We start from the raw sequence: 22,130 nt of genomic DNA on the forward strand, positions 1-22,130 counted from the left end.
TCCCTTCTTGGGAATTTGTACAGGAGGTACAGGTGGAGAATTTGTTGTTCTCTGTGCTGCTGTCTACAGCAGGGGCTTCTTCAGTTCATTCCAAATAATCAGTAATTGAATGTTACCCCTAGCAGGATCTGTGTGTGTGTGTGTGTGTGTGTGTGTGTGTGTGTGTGTGTGTGTGTGTGTGTGTGTGTACTGGAAAATAACATCAGAGCCTTGTGTATGCTAGGCAAGTGCTGTGCCACCCAGCTACCCCATCTCCTAGTATCTCTAAGTGTACAATTCTTGCATACACTTGTGTGTCTGCTCTTCAGCCATGGACTGTGCCAGCAAACAAGTATTTGATAAATATTTTCTGAATCACTGAATAAATGAAGTAGCCACCTGATTTGAGTGGCTTCTAAATGGGTGATTATTTAATGTCCAGAAATAATGGAGGTCATACAGAATTAAAGTAAAGAGACCAAAAAAAAAAAAAAAAGAAAGACTTAGAGGACATCATCTGGTTGGTCACTGCACCCATGCGTATTGGCTTTTCTTTCTAGATGAATGCTCACACTGCAAAAAGTAGTTGCTTTTCCATATCAGTGCTGTAAGTTAAAGATGGGAAAATAGCCCTTGCTCTAAAGAACTCAGTGACTATTAGACAGTCAGATGAAGAAACACTTTAAAATCCAAATTCACATGTATGTCTGGGCTTTCTAAACCCAGCAAGTCTGAAGGCTTCCCGCACTCCTGGACCAGCACAGATCCATGAAGCTTGTGAAGCTGCGAGCCTTCCTCAGATTTTACAATGCTTCAGATTTAGCTCCTCTCTCCGTGTCCCCCCCCTCCCTTTGGCTTTGATACAGGCTTTTTCAGTTACTTGCGTTTTAGTTTAGTTTTTATTTGAAAGCACATTATTCTTCACCTGTTGGTTTCCTGACTGGAGCTGTTGGAGAACAGCTCTGGTTTAATCTGATCATGTTGGAAATTCTCAGGTGTCCTCCCTAGTTTACTCTGAAGGCCGTCTGAGAGGGGCACCTACTTTGTGGTGCTTTGACTGAGTCTAGCGTGGGCCTGTGAGGGCGCAGAGCACTGGTATGTGGAGGCTGATGTACGCACAGAAGCCTGCAGTGGAGAAACCCAGGCCTGTCTTGGCTTCCTGGGGTAGGGTGCATCCCGAGATCTCCATTAGGACAGGGCACTCTTAGACATGCGGAAGGGTGAGTCCAGAGGAACTGCTGAAGCCCCTAGAGTTGCAGGGTTGAGTTTAGGAACTCTGTGTGAGGGGGACAGTTTTTTCCTAACTTGAATATACACATATCAGCCTTGATATTACTATATCAGCACCTGCTACCCAGTATATATAATGTATGTATAGTGTATATATAATATATAACGTGAATTGTAAAGCATTGTGTCAGTTTTGTTTTTCTGACAAAGCTCTTTAAGATATTAATTTTTCACTCTGTTTAGATGGTCAGTGCTTTGAAATTGTGGGAAGGGTGGTATCTGATATAATTATAATCCTTGGGGAATGCTTTTGTTAACTGACCTAACAAGTTCAGGGTCTTTCTTTCTTTCTTTCTTTCTTTCTTTCTTTCTTTCTTTCTTTCTTTCTTTTTTTCTTCAAAGGCTTTTAATAGAATTGCTTTGGTCTAAGAATTCATGACGGGCTAAATGGAATCCTTCATTCTACTGGATTTAGTGAGACCATAAATTAGTCACCCGGTGAATGCATCTTTCTTCTCCTTTTGCATTAGACACAATTCATTGGAATGATGACTGGCCGTAAGTGGTTAGAATTTTATGTGTGGGGAACTTGAAGAGAGAAACTTCTGAAAGTGTTTGTTTCATCGGAGTCACCAATTTTTCTTAATTGTGCCTATGCTTAAAAACAGGTTTCAGTCTGTGTTTCCTCATGGATCGAGTTGATAGTCAAGGTTGATTTGGGAGCATATTTGCTGTCACATGTTGGGCAGGTCTGGCCGTGACCCAGCTGACCTCAGTGGAGGGGTGTCCCTGGAGGGGCTTCGGGGACCCCGCCTGCCTCTGCTCCTCAGTGGGGGAGGCGGAGCGGGTGGGGACGGGACGGAGCTCTGTCCTGGGAAGGAGCCTCAGCAGTCAGGCTGGCTGGAGTTGAGTAACAGCAAAAAACAGCTAGACGGCCGGTCTCCTCACAGACTCCAGGACCAGCCTTGAGCTAGTCCAGGAGCCAGTAAGAGCTGTAAGATGGGACTTGGCATGAGCTCTAGACTGCCTGTATTTCTCCTCCATGAGGCTGGGGCTGGCCCGGAAGCCATGAGCAGACCCCTGGCTGAGTCCCGTAACTTCAGAGAAAGCCAGGCAGAGCCGACGCAGCCAGTCAGCTTAGTGTGCGCCTCCCGGGCCATGTCCTGGGCCGAAGCACCTCAGTTCTTGTAGGGTGGGTGGCCTTCAGACTTCTCTGATCTAGGGACAACCTATAAGCCTCAGGCAGGACATGATGGTGATGCACAGAAGAGAATTTAAGTGTCTTCAGTGGAACCCAGGCTTTTCTGGATACTCAGACAAACAGGTCTCGAGAACAGCTCAGGTGCCTGGCGTATCCACACTTTGGGAGAAGCTGATTCAACCCAAGGCAGTCCTGACGAATGGGAAGTGCATGATGTGTCCGTTATTTTGCGACCATGCGTGGAACTCAGTCACGTCTATTTTTATAAAGAACATTCAGTCTGAGGAAGGCACATGTGGCGATCCCAGCCGCTTGGCTCACTGAAGATCAAGCAAAAATTATTCCAGCCCCATCTCAACAGGAAAAAGCTGATGCGATGACACACAGGCCCAGATTTGGTTTTTTATTGTGGAAATACTGTACAGAGGGGTTACAATTACATGGGCAAGATAATGAGTACATTTCTTATCAAGCATTGTAGCCTCCTCCTTTGTTTCCCCTTCCCATCCATTCCCATCCTCCCACCAATCCTCTTCCCCCCCCCCCCCCCCCCCCCCGCGGCCCTCCCTCCTACACCAAAGTTGTAAAGTTTTCGACATAACGACTTGTACATCTCATTGTTGCAGTGGGTCCACTGTATCCCTATTTAAACTATTTGTTTTTCCCCTTCCCTCCACAAATTATACCAACATCAAATACAGTGAAAGCAGGGGTTATACCATGGGGGAGGGACACACAAAGCAACAAAGAAATAATCTTATAAATGTGTTAGAAACAATCGCACGAAAGAAAAAAAATTTGAATACATATCTTAGGGTTCATTTCCCTAACATCAACTTATCTGACCTTTTCTGCTTGACTCAGACATATACTAGTTATTGCAAATAAGGGAAACCATGGGACCTATGTTTCTTTGTGCCTGGCTTACTTCACTAAATATAATTTTTTCCAAGCCTTTCTATTTCCTAACAAATGGGGCAATGTCATTCTTTCTGATGGAGGCATAGAATTCCATTGTGTATATATACCACATTTTCTTGATCCATTCATCTACTGAGGGGCATCTGGGTTGGTTCCATATCTTAGCTATGGTAAATAATGCTGCAATAAACATAGTTGTGCTGGTAGCTTGTTTGTGATCATTCAGGTAAATGCCCAAAAGTGGGATTGCTGGGTCATAGGGGAGCTCTATGTGGAGTCTTTTGAGGATCCTCCATACTGTTTTCCAAAGTGGTTGAACAAGTTTACACTCCCACCAATAATGCAGTAAGGTTCCCTTCTGTCCACATCCCCTCCAGCATCTGTTGTTATTAGAGTTCTTGATTATAGCCATTCTAACTGGGGTGAGGTGGTATCTCAATGTTGTTTTGATTTGCATTTCTTTTATGGCTAGGGAGGTTGAGCATTTCTTCATGTGTCTATTGGACAACCTTCTTTCCTCTTAAGGAAACTTCTCTTAAAGAGAAGTTTCTCTTTAAGGCTTTGTCCCGCTTACTTATTGGGCAGTTGTTTCTTTGAAGATTTGTTGTTGGGGGATTTAATTTTTTGAGTTCCAGGTATATTTTAGATATGAGACCCTTGTCCGTTGTATGGCTAGTGAAGATCTTCTCCCAATCCATGGGCTTTCTATTGAGCTTGCTAGCTATGTCCTTTGTCATGCAGAAGCTCTGCAATTGCATGCAATCCCATTTGTCCAACGTTTCTTTGATTTGTTGTGTTTCTGGGTCTCTATTAAGAAAATTTTGGCCTGTGCCAAGGAGACCTAGGGTTTCTCCTATTCCATCCTGTAATGTTTTCAGAGTGTCTGCTTTGACTCTGAGGTCTTTGATTCATTTGGAGTTGATTCTGGTACAGGGTGATATATAAGGATCTAGCTTTAGTTTTCTACAAGTAGTTAACCAATTTTGCCAGCACCATTTACTGAAGAGGCTGTCTTTTTCCATTCTACATTTTTAGCTCCCTTATCGAAGATTAGATGGCTGTAGGTCTTTAGGTTCATTTCTGGGTTTTCAATTCTATTCCATTGGTCCTGAGGTCTGTTCTTGTGCCAGTACCAAGCTTTGTAGTAGAGTTTGAAATTTGGTATTGATGTTCCTCCAGAACTGTTCTTTCTGTTGAGGATCGTTTTTGCTATTCAGGGTCTTTTATTGTTCCATATGAATTTTTGGATTGCCTCTTCTATTTCCTTGAAGAATGAGTTGGAATTTTGATAGGTATCGCATTGAATTTGTAGATAGCCTTGGGAAGTATTGCCATTTTCACGATGTTGATCTTTCCAATCCAGGAGCATGGGAGTTTTTGTCACTTTCTAAGTTCTGTTATGATTTCCTTTTTCAAGTTTTTAAAGTTTTCATCATAGAGGTCCTTCACTTCTTTGGTTAAGTTAATTCCTAGGTATTTTATTTTTGTGGGGCTATTACGAATGGAGTCGCTTTCCTAATTGCAGCCACACTTTTCTCATTGTTGGCATACAGAAAGGCCATTGATTTTTGGGGGTTAATTTTATACCCTGCTACTTTGCCAAAGTTTTGAATCTGCTTAAGTAATTTGGGAGTGGAATCTGTGGGATTCTTTAAATATAAGATCATGTCATCTGCAAAGAGGGAGAGTTTTATTTCTTCTTTCCCTATTTGGATCCCCTTTATGTCTGCATCTTGTCTTATTGCTGTAGCTAGGCATTCTAATACTAGATTGAAGAGAAGTGGAGAGAGTGGACATCCTTGTCTCGTTCCTGAGTTAAGAGGAAATGGCTTTAGTTTTTCACCATTAAGTACAGTGATGGCTGTAGGTTTGTCATATACAGCCTTTATTGTATTGAGGAATGTTCCATGGATTCCTAATTTTTCCAGAACCTTCATCATAAAGGGGTGTTGGATCTTGTCAAATGCTTTTTCTGCATCTATTGAGATAACCATGTGGTTCTTATCCTTACTCCTGTTGATGTGATGAATTATCTTAATTGATTTGTGTGTATTGAACCAGCTTTGCATCCTTGAAATGAATCCTGTTTGATTGTGGTGTATGATTTTTTGGATGAATTGTTGAAGTCGATTGGCCAGAATTTTGTTGAGAAGTTTTGCATCAATGTTCATCAAAGAAATGGGCCTATAGTTCTCTTTCTTTGATGAGTCCCTGCCTGGTTTTGGGATGAGGGTTATGATGGCTTCATAGAATGAGTTTGGTAGTGAGCTTTCTCTTTCAATTTCATTGAAGTGTTGGAGGAGTATTGGTGTGAGCCTTGCTTTGAAGGCCTTATAGAATTCCCCTGTAAAACCATCTGGTCCTGGGCTTTTCTTAGATGGGAGGTCTCTTACTGCTGTTTCTATTTCAATGCTTGATATGGGCCTGTTAGGATGGTTTAACTCATTTGGTTTAGTTTAGGCATGATAGACCCAGATTTGTATCAAAGCGGTGCTGTCCCAGGAAGCCTGGCTGTCGGCAAGACTCTACTCAAAATTCAACCAGAGCAGAGATGGGTAGGGCGTGACTCTAGTGTAGCAGACCTTCCTACAAACTCCAATACCACCAAAAATGGCAACAGAGCAAGCACAAAAACAGGAGGAATGCACCGTAACCCTAAGTCTTTATATTTTCATGATCATGTCTTCTCTTTCAGACTGAGCACATGTGGTATATATATATATAATATATATATTATATATATATATTTTTTTGATCAAGTTATTGCTAAGATTTATACCTAGTAAGTGCATGCTAACTCTGTTGGATGATGGATGAAGTCCTGTGAAGTTGGGCAGAGGAATAATGGGTGGTGAACTTTACTGCTTTGTGGTGATAGGATGGAACGCAGGTCCTTAGCGCGTGCTAGGCTGGTGCTTTGCCACTGAACTCGCCCCGCTCCTGGGAGCAGAGTGCTGATGGTGAGCCTGCCCCGGGCGCGGGGCCATGCTTTCTTGTCCAGCATTGCAGTGGGTGCCCGGTTACGGGAGTCACGGTGGCAGACCCCTTGGCCTCTGGACAGCTCCTGAAGCTCACTGTGTGTCTGAAACTTAGACATTGTTCTTTGGAATGAGCCTTACTGCTCTCGCAGGGCCTAACGAGCTTTCTAGAAACCTTAGTAAGTACTCTGTTCTCTTGGAACCAGATTGAGGAGGCACCAACTGCCTGCAGCCAACTTTGGATAAGATTCCTCATCTTTCCTCCCCAGTTTCTTAAATAAGCACACGAACATTACTGTTACAGAGGCTAAAGGAGACAGAGCCTAACAGCTGCTAGTGGTTCTGCCTTCGTTTGCACGGCACCGTGACCGTAGGTGTTTGTTGAGTGCTGCCTACTCTTCTCTCCTCTCTCTCTCTCTCTTTTTTTTTTATTAGAACTCCATAGAAAAAGTTAACAAAGGAGCTGTTACAGTTAGTGTAAGTTATGTAGCAAAAGGTAGTATACAGCAGAGCCTGATTGTATGATTGTATCGTGAGCTGTCTCAGGGAATGAACTCCATTTCTGCTCATCTGTTGGTTTTTCTTCAGACCCATGGAGAAGTAGGGAAGGCATTTAGAACCAGCTAAGACTGGTTTTATTGGCATGAATGACATTAAGTGCTGAGAATAGCTGCCAAAAGTCTTGATTGTGAATCAAGAATAAAAGGCTTGTGGTAAGATTTAAAATTTTGAGTTTCATAAGAGAAGAGCTTAATGCATCTTAAGGCATTCCATTTGTTGCTTTAACATTGCCAGCATTTATTATTAAAATGGGTGGTTGTAGAATAATTATAGACTATATCATGATGATGATGTTTTTAAAGAACATCTACAGTTTTTTCAAACTAATGTATTTGGGAAAACATGACATTTATTGAGGATTCAAATAGTTTGCTGCACCTCAAAAGAGCACTATGGACGCTATTTAAAGGCACTGCACATTTTGAAAGGTACTTTTATGCTAATTACTGTGTCTCCCTGTTAAATTCTTAAAATGAAGAGCATCAATGTAGTAATTGGGGGTTGGGGTAAGAACAGTCCAAAATACAGAAAGAGTAGGAGATTATTAACACCCTTGTGTAAATATAATTGGAATTTTTTTGAAGGGAAATAATAGAAAAGATGATAGTAATTATATCGATTATCTTTATAGCCATTATGGAGTAAAACTAGAGAATCATTTTTTACTAGTTTTTTAGATGCCTTTATTAACATATTAAATTTAAAAGATTGAATTGAAAAACATATCTTTCTACAGAAAAAGAATAAAAAAAATTTAGGTGGTCTTAACAGTATCCTAAACTTCTTTATGAAAAGGTTGGAAAGTAATTCTGTTATTAGACATAAAGGAGTCGTGACAGTCTGGTACCATTTGGTCTCTGGATGTTCACTTGCACGTGCTAAGAGTTGTCCATTGACTCTTGAGTTTGAGGCGGGCACAGTGCTCTCCACAGACAAGCACTGTCCACGCTGCACTACACTCCAGCTGCCTTGCAGCTCCCCACCCTGTGGAGCGCTCCTGGGAGGAGACATCCACCCATGGCATTTGTAGACCAGCAGAGCCAGAAACGAGTTCAGAATCGGAGGGTAAAAGGTAGACACATGGAGTGAAAGTAGATTGTATCATAAAACCCTGCATACACACCTGAGCTAATACAGGCTCAAATGTGGTTTCTTTGGATGTTTTTAGTGTCTGCTTCCCTAGAAATAGTCCAAAAGTTCAACTGAGGAGTGCCTGGCTTACCCTCATTTACAGAGTGAGGACACATTTAAAATGCCGCTCTTACAATAGAAGAACAATGGAACTGTCGTGGGGAAAATAATCCATAATTTTGACCTGTTATTCATGCAACATCAAATCTCACCATTTAAGAAGTGGGTAAAGTTCTGTAGTCTTTAAGTTTATTCATGACGTGGTGCATCCTCACGACTTCATAAATTCAGAAGATTTTCTTTATTCTGAAAAGAAATCCCATACCATTAACGTGCAGGTGGGAGTCCTCCCTCCCTCTTACTGCTTCCCTGGTGCCCAGGGACTACTTTCTATCCCTGTGGATTTTCTTATTCTGGACATTTTGTGGAAGTCACTGGAGTTTTCTTTTCATGCAGTGTTCTCCCAGTCCATCTGTGTTAACTGTGTGAGTGCCTCACATATCTACTACCTATTATTTAGCCAACATCAGGTCATGGGCACAGAGCTTCAAGGTTTCCCAGAGGCTGCAGATGTGGCTTTAGCCACATGCTTCTGGCTACAGGCATCTTCTCATTCTCCATTTATATGGAATCGCAACTCGACCAACTTCTCACTTTGGGCTCTTCTTTATTTCGCTAGCCGTCTCTTTGTCTTCCCATTCTGGCATCTGCAATTACTTTTCAATTTAGTTTTCTCCTCTGTCATTCCAAATGCATTTTCATCATATTTTAAACCTTGCATATTGGCATTATATTGTGGTTATCATCAAGTGAGTAATAACTTAAAACACTTTCTGTACAATGAGAATGCAGTTCTTCATTAACGAATCAAACATAAATATCTAACACTTTAATTTATTACGTAGTTTATAGAGATTTGCCTTCTATTTTTGTCATTTTCCCCCTCCCAGCAGCTCATTAGCAACTTAACCAGAGTAGGTGATTTGCATGATGAACCTTGGCAAACCAGGCATAATTGGAAGATTTTATATATAATTTCATGTATTTTTTTCCAGAGCTTTTTACCAAGTTAAGGGAAATTGAAAAAAAGATAGTAATAAATATATAATTATGCTATCAGTACTTTTGCCTCATTGTATAGTGTTTTAATTATTCGTTTTTTCCTGGCAAACAGTGTATCCATCCATCTACCTGCCTGCCTGTCTGCTTACTCTGGTGCTGTCATCTGGGAGGGGTGGGTGGGGTTAGAAGCCAAATGTGTGGTGGGGCACACATGACCACACCGACAGTGAGAGAACAAAATACGGTGGGTGTCGTTTTTATTCCACATGCTCCAAATTCCCTGAGAGATTCATAAATACAAAATTTAGGATTATTCATGTATCTTTACCATATTCTAAAAGCCAAATGATTTAAAGCACAATTTCTTTAGATAGCATTTAATAAGAAAATGTCTCATTAATTGTCATCTTTAAGATATGCTAAAGTAGCTAGCTCTCTCTACAGAATGTGGTCAAAGAGAGTAGGAGTGGGGTTTAAGTGCTAAAAGTTCCTACTGACGGATTGCCAAGGGTTTTTACCGTGTGGAGCCTTGACAGGATAAGGCCTCTCTACTCTGGGAAGGATGCATTCCAGGTCCTCTACTTCCTGCTAGGAAAGCTTCCATTTTCACAGTCTTTGTTGCTATACACATCTGCCAAGACCAAAGGTTCCCCAACCCAAAAAGAAAACCCTAGGATAGACACAGAAAAGGATTCCCACTTACTAGCAAAAGAAATTGCAGAAGGTGGTCAGAGAAGGAGCTGCGTGGTGGTCTCTACAGTGTGGGGTCGCAAGCTACTGTTTATGGAAAGGAGCCTCGTTTCCCCGCGGCCCGTTAGCAACACTGCGAACTCTGGGCAGGATTTCCAACCACTACTGAGTTTTAAAAAATCCAAATAATAGGATACTTGCTTTGTGCACAATCATATTTCCGTTTTCTCTTTTTCTCTCTCCTTGACCTAGCATCAGGAAGCCTTTGTTTGAGGTGTTCATCTGGAACAACTTTTCCACCCTTGTTTTCGTGTTCTGTTAGATTACAGGGCAGCAGGCCTACCTTTGAAGCTCTTTTCTCTTTTGTTTCTTTGCTGTGCACTCCAGTAATTAACTTTGTCCTTCTTTTATTTGTTCCAGTCAATCGCAGGCCACTCTGCTGAGCATCTTCTCCCAGGAGTACCAGGTTAGAAGTTTTCTCCTTTGTGAGGGTTGACAGGTGCCTAATTGAATGATGAATGTCCCTTTATTTCTTTGTAATTGAACTGCCAGCTCTCTGATTGGGTTGGAGGATGGCCTCCTTTCCACATCAAGCACCGCCTGGGTCTCAGTGGAGGCCTGCCAAGCCTACCCATCCATCTGTCTAATAACATCTAGCCTTTGCTTATTTGGTGGACCTGTAATAAATTATGCTAAACCATTATTATTCTGACAATAATAATTTCCCTGTGTTGCGTGGCTCCATGTGCTAAATGTTTGCTGACTTGCACTGTCAGTGCTGCTTTCCATTGCTGACAGAGATGATGATAAATGACCATTGCTGGAGTGGCAGAAGGCAAGAGAGGCAGAAAATGGAGTCATTTATCATGAGATGACAGGTGTCAGTCAAGTGGCAAGTCTCTATGGAATTACTTTTTGTAGTTTTCAAATAAGTTGTTTTTAAGCAATGTTCTTCCTGGTTAAAAATGGCAATTGGATTGTAAAACTAGAGTGCGGAGGACTTAGATGGAATTGAATCGAGGGGAAATTAATACAAAGGTTGAAAGAGGGAACAAGTTTTCTTTGCCCTCTGCAGCCCTAAGCAAACTTATTTAGATTCAATTACTATGACCCTGTTGGCTTTTACATACATACTGTACCGTGGCGCGGTGGAAGGCATTCCAACCCAGCCAGGGAGATTAAAATGCAGAGTTTCATGGAGTAGAAGGAAGAAGAGCCCTCCTGCCACCCCGATCCCCTGGCTGTTCCTCAGTGTGTCCTGGGTGCTACTCATTGGGATGAAGAAATATGTCATTGTTGTTATTTTAATTTGATCCTGTGACACAACATAGAGATTTTTGTTGTTGTTTTCTTTCAGAAACATATTAAAAGAACACATGCCAAACATCATACTTCGGAAGTGATTGAAAATTACTACCAGAGGTATGACCTGCCTGCCCCGTCCAGGGTAGTCCACCACTTACTACTTGTGATGATAGGAATAAATTAGGTCAGTAAGTAAGGGATAGCCCAAGACTTTTGTTTTCATTTGGTTAAAAAAAAGTCATAGTCTATTTTCAAATGCATGTCTTGTCTAGGTGCATATGTTTATGTATATGGTGTCTATGTATATATGAAACTTTTCAAACCAATTTTCACTGATATTCTTCTTTGGATCAGCAAGATTGAATTTTGATGTAGTATTTTGCAGCATAGATACTGGATTAGCCATTTTAGACATTTGAAAAAAAAGATTTACCAAATAAGAACATATGGAGGTCTATCATTTTGTATAATTGTCACATTTAAAAGGAGGGTGTTATATTTTAAAAATATAATTTGGAGTATTAAATCAATAGCATAGTGTCAGAATATTTTAATTTTGGTATCAGTTATTACAAAGAGTTTCTAACCTCATGTTCTGAAACAAACAGTCTTTAAACAGTCTTTAAACAGCTCTTTTGTAATTCTAAAATTTTAGTATGACTGAATAATTTATAACTGAATGGCAGTGGTTTGCATGAGGAATAGTATGTTGGTTTCTTAAATAGTTCAGGGGTGTGTTGGGAAGGAAATCTGAAATAATACTCTTCAGTTACCTGAGATAACAGATCAGCACTTCTGTGTTGAGAGAGACTCCTCTGGTTTTAGATAAATGACTTATGGGTGACATTTTTCTAAATGAAATAAACACACAGATTAAATACTGGTGTCATACTTCTGTGAAGTTGTTTAAGAAATGAGATGTTAGATAACGAACAGAAAGCGTACAGAAAATTTAGTTTGCCACATAGTAAAAGATAGCCTTTGTTTTATATCATCGAATCTACTAAAGATCCATCCTCCTACCCACGCTAAACAAAGTCTTTGTAACGTTGTATAAAAAGTCCCAGCCATCGGTACAAAGTTAACTCTTAAATTTAAATCATAACCTGGATTGTACACTATGAAATGAAGAGTTGTTCATGAGGTCCTTCAGCTGCTCTGGCATATAGATTCTCTAGAAAAGGGCCGATTTTTTTTTTGTTTTGTTTTTGTTTTTTACCTGCCATGAAAAAAAATATTTGTAAAAGTTGCAGTCTTCGGCAATCCTATAAAACCAAGGCTCTGTGTCCACATGTTTGGAGTGCAGGAGAGGAAAATGTCTTCTTAGCAGGTGGTAGAGAAGCCCTCACTCCTTTGCTTCCCTATAAAATAGGCTATAAACACACACACACACACACACACACACACACACACACACACACACACACACACACACACACACACACACACACAGCTAGATGATTTCTAAAAGTTTTAAGTTCTGCTAAAAAAAAAATCTTCATTCCATTAAAAAAGAAAAGCATATGTAATTACTCATGCATTACTTTAAAAATTTCCTGGGTAGTTTAGGCCAGAAATAAACATTTCAAGTATAGTTAGTAATGAATATGTAAGTAGGCAATAATGAGAGTGTAGAAATATGTTTGCATTTCCATACTTTTACTTCAATATGAGAGTCTCAGTTTTTCTGAAGAGTTGGCCTTTGAAACATAAACATGAAATTAGGCTGGAATGGACAGACTCAGGAAACCAGGTTGGGCAGGGTCTCTACTTCCCACCAGCTTCTTCTGTTCTTTGTGCTATGACACCTTGTCTCCATCCCTATGGCTTGACCTCACTGAACACTTGTTCTGAATTTTTTTGTGTGCAGGTACAGGGTCCTGGGGGTTTGCTAAGGAAAACTGGCCTTGGTGTTTGTTTTCCAGCTGATTAGAATAAAGGCAAATGGTGTTGTATCAAAACCTATTTAAGCTGCTTGAAAATATTAATAACAATTTATTGTTTCTTTTATAAAATACCCCCTGTTGTGAAAATTAAACACTGTTATGATGGTTTAAAAAGAAGGAGTAATTGCCTGTAATTGTGGCTCTCAGAGGTAACTACTGGTTAAAATTTCGTTCTCATCTTTAAGCAATACATTCATATATAGATAAATGAGGTCATGCTGTAAGTGCAATTCTGAATACTGAATTGTATGCCTGAAAAAAATGTGAAGGGCAAACTATATTTTGAGGTTGCTGGGGTTTTGAACTTACAGTTTAGGCTTGTCAGGCAGATGCTCAACTATAATACTACTTTAAAAAAAGCTTATTGTATTATTGGTTGCTTTAGTGTATCATGGGAAGTATCAATATTTACTGATATTTTTCAGTTCAGCATACACCTTTGCAATGTTCTGAAATGTAAATAATGCTGTGGTACAACATCTTGATGCATGAGCTTGCATTTTTCTATTAGTTCTTTGTGTATAGTGTGAAAAATTAAAAATTGTATGTTGATAAGTTGTTTAGAATGTACTATTTACATTCCCACTAGTAGTATGAAGGAATTTCTTGCTGCATTCTTGCTCGCATTGTGATTATGTCAAAGTCTGTATTTAATGTGGTGTTACCATGGTTCTGAGTACCCAGTGCTGTCTTAGGCTTTTAAATCACTGAGGAAATTCCCTCACTTCTCCATGCAGTGTATAGACAGCTCAAGTGATCACTTGAGAACAATCCTCTGTTCTTTCATACTGTGCTATTTTATTTCTAAATAGGAAGAAGCACGCTTACTAAAATTTACCTAGGTGTTTTGGTAGGTGTGTTATAGTTGGCCAAATTTTCAAGTCCTCATCCATAGCACAGCCCAGACATACTAATTCTCATCAAATTGACCAAGGGGCCAACTTGAGTAGATAAGCTTTAGAAAATCAGATCAATTAGAATTTATGCAGATGCTCACCTTGAGAAAAGGTTAGATTAAACATGGTATCGATATTGCATGGTTTCTGAACATTTGTACCACTTTGATGATACAACTTGATTCGTTTGATAATTGCTTAGGAGATTAATAGGCCTGGGTCGTGCAGAGGAGTTAAGGTAGGTAGGGAAGGCCTGTTGTGAGTGTTGGCAGCACCAGCCAGTTGGTCTCTGAGGGTGGTCTTTGAAGGGTTTATCTCCACTGTCCCCTTCCTGTCTGTCTTACCCTCCACTTCCTGGCTGCCATGAGACAAACAGTACTTTCCTCTGCTGTGTCTGCCTGATGGAATAGCCTCCCTGACAGGCCTGAAAGCAACGGAGCTAGCCAGGCATGGACTAAATCCTTGCTAGGAACTAACCGCACAATTGTTTTTTTTTTTTAATTTATTTTTATTTTTTTTATTTTTTGTGAACACACTGTACAGAGAGGTTACAATTACATGGGCAGGTTAATGCGTACATTTCTTATCAAGCATTGCAGCCTCCTCCTTTGTTTACCCTTCACATCCCTTCCCAGCCTCCCCCCCAACCCCCCCACCCAATCGTCCCCGCTCCCCCCCCCAACATTGTAAATCTCGTTTTCGACATGACATCTTGTATTTCTCATTGTTGCAACAGGTCCACCTGTATCCTTATACGACTTGTTTTTCCCCATCTCCTCTACAAGTTATACTGACATCAAATATAGCGAAAGCAGGGGTTATACTGTGGGGGAGGGACATACAAAGCTACAAAGAGATAATTTTATAAATGCGTTAGAAACAAATGCATGAAAGAAAAGAACATTAAAATACATATCTAAGGATTCATTTTCCTAACATCACATTATCTGACCTTTTCCGCTTGACTCATACATATACTAGATATTGCAAATAAGGGAAACCATGGGACCTATGTTTCTTTGGGCCTGGCTTACTTCACTTAATATATTTTTTTCCAAGTTTTTCCATTTCCTAACAAATGGGGCAATGTCATTCCTTCTGATGGAGGCATAGAATTCCATTGTGTATATATACCACATTTTCTTGATCCATTCATCTACTGAGGGGCATCTTGGGCTGGTTCCATATCTTAGCTATGGTAAATAATGCTGCAATAAACATAGTTGTGCTGGTAGCTTTAGTGTGGTCTTGTTTGTAAACATTTGGGTAAATGCCCAAAAGTGGGATTGCTCTAACCGCACAATTGTGAATAAGACATGGCACCTATCTCGAACTGCTCTGAAATGCTGACAGAGGTGTGTTCACACAGAGTTCTCTGGGACTCTGTGGTTCCTGTTCATAGTGTCTGGAGCGGCAGGAAATATATGCAATGTAGAACTGTCGCTTCTCCACCATTGTTGGAAAGGGGAAGGGTGGTGCGCGGTTTGTGAGCACAGGCAGATGGCAGAGTGGAGCAGGGAAGGCAAATCCGCTGCTGAAGGCAGCTCTGCTAGAGATTTCTTGGATGTTTGTGTAGTCCCACACCCAGGGAGCACCCAGAACTGTGAGACGTCTGATGCTGTAAGTTCACCTAAGAGCCTGACATGAAGCAGAGAAACACTGCATCAGGAATTTCTGATTATGTCTTTACTGATTTTAGTTGCATATCTAAAAATTTCCAGTTCAGCTAATAGGTCACTAATGTCCCAGAAAGCATAAAAAGTAACTTCAGATTAAATCGAATTACTCTCCAACGCCAGCACTTCTGAACAGGTGTGGCATAAAATTGGGAAACAAATTGAGTAAACACATTCAGAAGCAGACCTAAACGTTTCAGCCTTAGGGTGGCTCAAGAGCTTGGAGCAGGGGTGAGGAGTCTGTTTTTGAGTTTTATACTGTTGACAGGTAGCTTTAGGTAGGTCTCATCAACGTCCTAGGATTTGGTTTCCTTATATAACCAGTGCCATACAACAAGGAATTTCTGCTCTGTTAAGTGTGGTTATGCTTCATATATTACACAGTTATTTAGATCTAAGCTTTACTGTTGCTGTTTGACTCTCAACTGTTTCTTCAAACTTGATCAGTGTTTCCATTGTGCATTACCAGGATAGTGGTTGATGTACACTTTACCCCAAACCTCGTAATCTTGACTCAGGGCAACAGCTGCAGGGTGTAAGTAGTCTTGCTGCTAACTCCTCTCGGTCCTCTTTGGGGCTCAGGTCTCACTCAGCTTGCTGTGTAGGCTGCTTTGCAAACATCAAGCAGGACTTCGTTCAAGGCTCATTTCCTGTACACCTCATCCAAAGTTACTTTAGTATGTCTTTATTCCTCTTTTTGTTGCTATCTATAGACAGTAATATCTTTGTGATGGTGTGAATAGGAGTTTTTAGTGTTGTTTTGTTTTTTGTTGTTTTTGTTTTTTGCTTTTTTTCCCCCCTGCTCCCTAAGAAAAGGCCCAAGCCATAGCTCTGAGAACTATTAGCAGGATATAGAAATGTTAACTAGAATACTACGGATTCCCTAATACTGAGCTGGGATTAAGCTCTCTGACGCAGAACTAGAGCCTCAAACGCTGTGTGCACCTGGGCTTAGGAACACACAGTGGCGTGGTGGGGCGTGACTTGAGCAGCCCACGGCAGACGTGCGTGCGCAGCCCACGGCAGACGTGCGTGCGCAGCCCACGGCAGACGTGTGTGCGCAGGCCAGGGCTCCCGGCCTGCCTGCCCCTTCCCAGGGACATGCTCTAAACCGCACTTGCCATGTTTGATGTTTTCTCTTGCTTCTGAAAGTCCTTGTTTGGCAGTTGTCTAAAAGGATCCCAGTATGCAGAAATTTATTTGTTAGAATTATTTTGATTTACTATGATCCTGCCTTAAACTATTTATTTTTATTCCCTCTTGCTTAGAGAACCATTGTGTATCTTTGCAAATATACTTATGAAATAATATAAAATAGTCTCTTCCTGACATTACATGAAAGACCTCACCTACAAACCTGACTTTTTGCTGACAGACAGAAAGTTCCAACTTATTCACAGAAGTAAGGTGACTTGAGAGAATGGCGTTCATGGCTGTTTCTGTCTGCTTGTCCAGCAGGGCTTTTAAAATTCTCTTACTAATTATTTCTTAAAGAAGTAGTATATCTGTGTATATGGAACCACCTACTATAGCCCAAGAACCCTACTGAGCGCGACCGAATGGAATGCGTTTCCTCAGCCCTCACAAGGCGCTCACACCACAGGGGGCCGGGCTGTGACACACAAGGACAGAAGTGTTCTCTTCTCCATGGCTTGGTGTCTATGGTCGGTTGGCATCTGCATGGCTCCCTGATCATCCTCAAGACGGTGGTCAGCAGGGGGGTCATAGGCTTTAGCTGTATGACAGCGCCTTTGGCTTTCACTTCAACTCACCTCGGGACGTAGGCTCTGTCTAGCATCTCACATTTCCTACCAAAAATGGGGAGTACTGTTTCACGGTACATTATAATAATCAGTCTTTCCCATTATTATTCATCTCTTACCGTGCCTGACTTATAAACTAAACCTTACAGTAGGCATGTATTTTTATAGAAGAACACAGGCAGCCAGAGTGTCTTGGGTGGATCCTTCATAGATAAGGGCGTTGTTTCTAGTACTGTGATTCCTGACACTGAGATGGACACCAGGAAGGGCGATTAACTTACTTTCAGAAAGTGGTCGGTTTAAAAAGAGACATCCTAACTGTAATCTCTTCTTCTGTATATTACCTTTATTACAATTAACACACACACACACACTAAATAAAAGAGACAGCCAAGTTGAATCATATTATCCAAGTGAGGGATGAGAGGAGGGACCAGTGACTAGAGAGGAGGCTGGCAGAGGGGAGCAAGGTGGAAGGAACTTAGAAGAACTGTTAAGTGGTCCTGAGGTTGGATGTGAGCTTTTGTAGTATTTAAAGGAGGAGATTGGCACATTGATATCTTGGTTTTAAAGGAATTGCCCCATCTTCTTTTCTGGGATAGATTTGGAAATTTGCTTGTTTGCTTTTTGTTTTTGAGATTGACTTAGGTGATGATGAAGTCTGGAAGTGAGTTCAGAAATCAAGGGCCCATGCAATGAGGACTTGTCCTGTCTCTCAAAGGTGATAAGTCTGTTTTCTTCTTCTAGGAATAAGGTGTCCGCCAGCCCTGTGAAACAGGGAAAGGAAAGGTGAGATGGATGTATAGATGTTTGTGTTTTTCAAATGATGAGAATCAACTGAGCTCCCTTCCATGTGACCGCTGTCTAGGGTGTAGACAAGGCTAGTTCTTTTTACAATGTTTAAAGGTGGGAAACGTGGAGCCTCAGCTTTGGTCAGTTGGTTGGATTTGAGAGAAGTTGTTTTCGTTATCCCTTTCTTTTCCCCTCCGTGCTCTCCCAGGACAGTGGCACACCTGGACGGGAGCCGAGAGTGGCGTCTGCCCAGGAGACGTGCGTGCACGCAGGGGTGCTCACAAGTCTGTGCTGGCCCCTTCTTGCCACTGCGTCACCGCCTGGCTTTGTCTTGTCTAGGTACCTGAGTGGAGTGGTGAAAAACAGAGCGGCCCCCGTGCTCCTGGAGCTGGCCAATGAGGTAATGCCATTGTCACGACCTTACTCAAACCTGCCGGGGGACCTGGGGCCTATCTGGAGTAGCCTTGCTTAGAAACATAATTAGCCTCAAAAAAAAAAAAAGATTTTGAGGTACATTAGACATTTAAATTGCTCCCTGGTCTCTTTGTACTTTTAATAATTGGACAAAGAACTCCACATATTAATAAATCAGTTGACATAATTAGTCTGCTGCTTTTAATGCAAATGTGTAAACAGCTTCTTAGTTTCTTATTTTGTGGAAAATTTCAACCAAACAGCTCAGGACATGCTCTTCTGAGGAGATGCTTTCTTAATTTAGTGTGAGAAATACTTATGTCAAATAGAGACAAATGCCTAGAAGATCTGTGCTGTTATACAACAGGAATTGTATACTTAAAAATGTAAATTCACTTGATTCCTGTTGTTTATAAACCTTTGTAATAGTAAAGGATACATACCTTGTGGAGAAGCCTCTTTCTTTGAAGAAACATAATATTCTTATTAATACCAAGTTTGAAGTGATTTATTGAATTTATTTGTTAACTCTGATCTGCTTCTGTTTGGGGAAACAGCTAACAGCCTTACATTTAGAAAAGGAAACCCTAAAGACTTTCTGTGGATGAAGAAGCTGTAGAAAGTTCATAATAGTTGCAAAGAACATACCAAAAAATAAAATATTTAATTCCTAAATGATAAAATATTTATCCACTGTAATAAGAGCAGTACAATATTTAGCCTGACTTGGAGCAGCTTATGCACACCTCAGAGGGATGGGATGAAATGCACACTGTTTTGGTGTTGCATTATGATGCGTACCTAGAAGCAAGGCAGAAAATGTGTGTTTGCATTAAAGATGACTCAGTACTATAGCATTAAGTGTTGCAGTAGCAGCAAGTTCTGCATGTTCTATTAGCAGGGAAGGATGGCTGCTCCCAGAGCTTCTGTCTGCTCTACAACACTGCAGACAGCAAGGGAGCAATGGCCGATCAGTTACCAGGAGGGCTTAATAGTCTAGGCAGTGTTGACCCAATCTGATAGCGTAGTTAGGCAAACACATATTTTACTCATTTTTGTCCTGTTTATTTCCAGAGCAATTGGTTTTTAAATACCTCCAGATTTGTTTGTTACTAGTTGGTACCATTAGTGCCCTGAGGTTTCTTAGCTCCTATCTAGGAATTTAGCAATTAGCCCTTATGAAAAAGAAGAGTGAGCTGTCCACAGCATGGCACTATTGCTTCTGGAAGAACAGGACTTTAGTTGTATAGACGATGATATTGATGTTGGAAGTGTTGTATGATAGCGGTGTGTACTCATTTGAAATATTAATGGATAGATTTTTTGAATTTGGTTTAATTAGCTGATGTCCATTTCCGTCTTCTAGTACATGGAAAATGTTAACTCACCAATACTTCACCACTAGATCTATCATTTGCCACCAGTATATGGTAGTATTTAGCCAAAAACATCATTTAGAAGGTTGTTCCTTCTCTGTCTGCAGATTAGAAGGGACAGAAGAACCCTTCCCATGGGTGTACTGTTGCAGTAGGAGGTTTGGTAGTAGCAGGTACCAGATTGTGGCTCATGAACAAAAAGTCACCATTTTTATATGCATGCTAATACTTAAATGGCAGGCGCTTGCATGGGTGATATTTGACATGATGGTAATGCTTTATGAATCAATATATATTTAATCAGTGGGAACTGTAAAAAATGGATGTGAGACATATTACATTGGTATATTACAATATACAGTAACTCTTTTAGACAAAAGCACCAGATTATTAGGTTGATTTTGGGGTAGAGGTTATAGGTGACCATCATTGATTTTATAAATGTCTTAATACTGCTTTCCCTGTTTCAGGGCCAAAAATGCACATTTGAGGAAATCTCACCTCGTTAGTGATAGTACCAGTCATTCTGTTCTCTCCACACAAATATTTTCAAGTTAGATTTGAAGCACTATGAATTTTACTTACATGCTAGATTCTGACATGAAGCATGAGGGCCCTGTTTCAGAGAAAGATGGACACATGATTAATATGAAAATTAGGGAGATGCAAGTACCTGAACTAATAAGGTAGTCCTTATTCAGGCTGGACTACCTTCGGTAATTTCTCCATTTTTCATGTGTCAGCTCTGATGTGAGTTGCTCACAATAAGCAGCTTCGTGGAAAGCATGGCTTTCTACTTGGGGAATTTAAGGGCATCCAAGTACATACATATTTGAAAGAACTGTTCATACAAATGAAGCTAGCCTTTTTGTCTAGTTACTAAATCAAGATAAAATTTCGGCATGAATATAGGACTTGAAGACCTGTCGTGAAAACTTCTTGATGATAATGCATGAGGAACCTGTGCTGTCTCATGCCCAAGATAAAGGTCTTTTTCTAGGGAAGCATTATTGCTCTTAAAAAAAAAAAACAAATCTATTTTCTGGTGAAATTAAATCAATGGTTAATAAAATATCTGAGCAACAAAAAGATAACGTCTTTGCAAAAGAGTAGATGCAATTTTTATTTATTGAAATAACTGTTGGACCGAGGACTAAGTATTCTTTGTTTTCTGTTTCACCGTTTAAAAAAAAGTTACTTTCTTAGATTCTTGGGTAAATTGATGAGCAGAAAAAGTTACTTTCTTGGGTTCTTGGGAAAATTGATGAGCAGCATTTCTGACAAGTTAGATGTTGTATTTTGTTACTATCTCTGCAAAAGAGCTTTTTCTTAAACCAAATTTCAGTTCTCCTTCAGGATAAAATAAAATCAGTAATTCCATATGGATTGTAAGGACATAAGATTCAGTTTCTAAAACATTGCTGAATAATCAAAGTATTTTTTATTTGAAGTTACATTAACGTAATGCAAATATAAATAGATGGAAGGAAAAAGATGCGGCTAAAACAGTACAAACTGATATTGTTCTACAAACAAAGAAGAACTGAGAGGTTAACAAAGGCCTGTTTTACTGTGTTAGACGAACCTGATTTCCAAGTTATTCCATCCTTTTTGCTCCAGTGTTATATTCCATAAATCTGACTTGTCTCTTCAACAACACAGATCACACTTGCTGTAATTCTATTACAATGGAAGCTGGCAGGGTGGGGAAGATTTCAGTGAGTGGTATTTGCTGTGGTTGATGAAAATCAAGTTCATTCAATGTTGACAAAATATTGCAATACCAACTACCTGCACAAGTGGACAATTTTAATTTTCTGCTTCTGTTTTATAAAGGTGGAGTATGCACCCTCATTAATGGCTCGGATTATACTGGAGAGATTTCTACAGGAACGAGAGGAGACTCCACGTGAGTTACTTCCCCCTCCCCAATAGGATTCTTTTACTCTCTTTCCCCAATTTAAAAATAATTTACACAGCATTTCAAGTCACTTAATGAGAGCCAGATTCCAAAACAGCTATCACAAACGGTTAATGACAATTAAATGCAATATAAAAGACCACCCACAACTTAAATAGGCTCCAGAATAATGGTTTCTTCTTTGTCTCAATTCTACATTCACCTCTCCATTCAGCTAAACAGACAATGTGTATCAAACTCAAAAATTGATTCATTTTTCAGATATAGAACAAGATACATCATTTAAAA

At 40.3% G+C, this 22,130-nt stretch overlaps 1 protein-coding gene across 4 annotated transcripts in view; it reads left to right on the forward strand.

The window, feature by feature from the left end:
• Cdin1 (CDAN1 interacting nuclease 1) overlaps positions 1-22,130 on the forward strand; it is a 189,404-nt gene that overhangs the window by 32,332 nt on the left and 134,942 nt on the right. For 2 of the 4 annotated variants that reach the window (XM_042687641.1, XM_042687639.1), the window contains exons 2-5: positions 10,174-10,219; positions 11,111-11,175; positions 18,471-18,531; positions 21,758-21,830. In XM_042687641.1, coding sequence (XP_042543575.1) covers positions 10,174-10,219; positions 11,111-11,175; positions 18,471-18,531; positions 21,758-21,830 — 245 coding nt within the window. Of the gene's footprint in view, positions 1-10,173; positions 10,220-11,110; positions 11,176-18,470; positions 18,532-21,757; positions 21,831-22,130 lie in introns of those variants that run through there. The other 2 variants (XM_042687640.1, XM_042687642.1) reach the window with 2 other exon arrangements.

This window comes from Dipodomys spectabilis, unplaced genomic scaffold (assembly GCF_019054845.1).
Source record: "Dipodomys spectabilis isolate Male_0828 unplaced genomic scaffold, ASM1905484v1 ptg000108l, whole genome shotgun sequence".
Lineage (NCBI taxonomy): Eukaryota > Metazoa > Chordata > Mammalia > Rodentia > Heteromyidae > Dipodomys > Dipodomys spectabilis.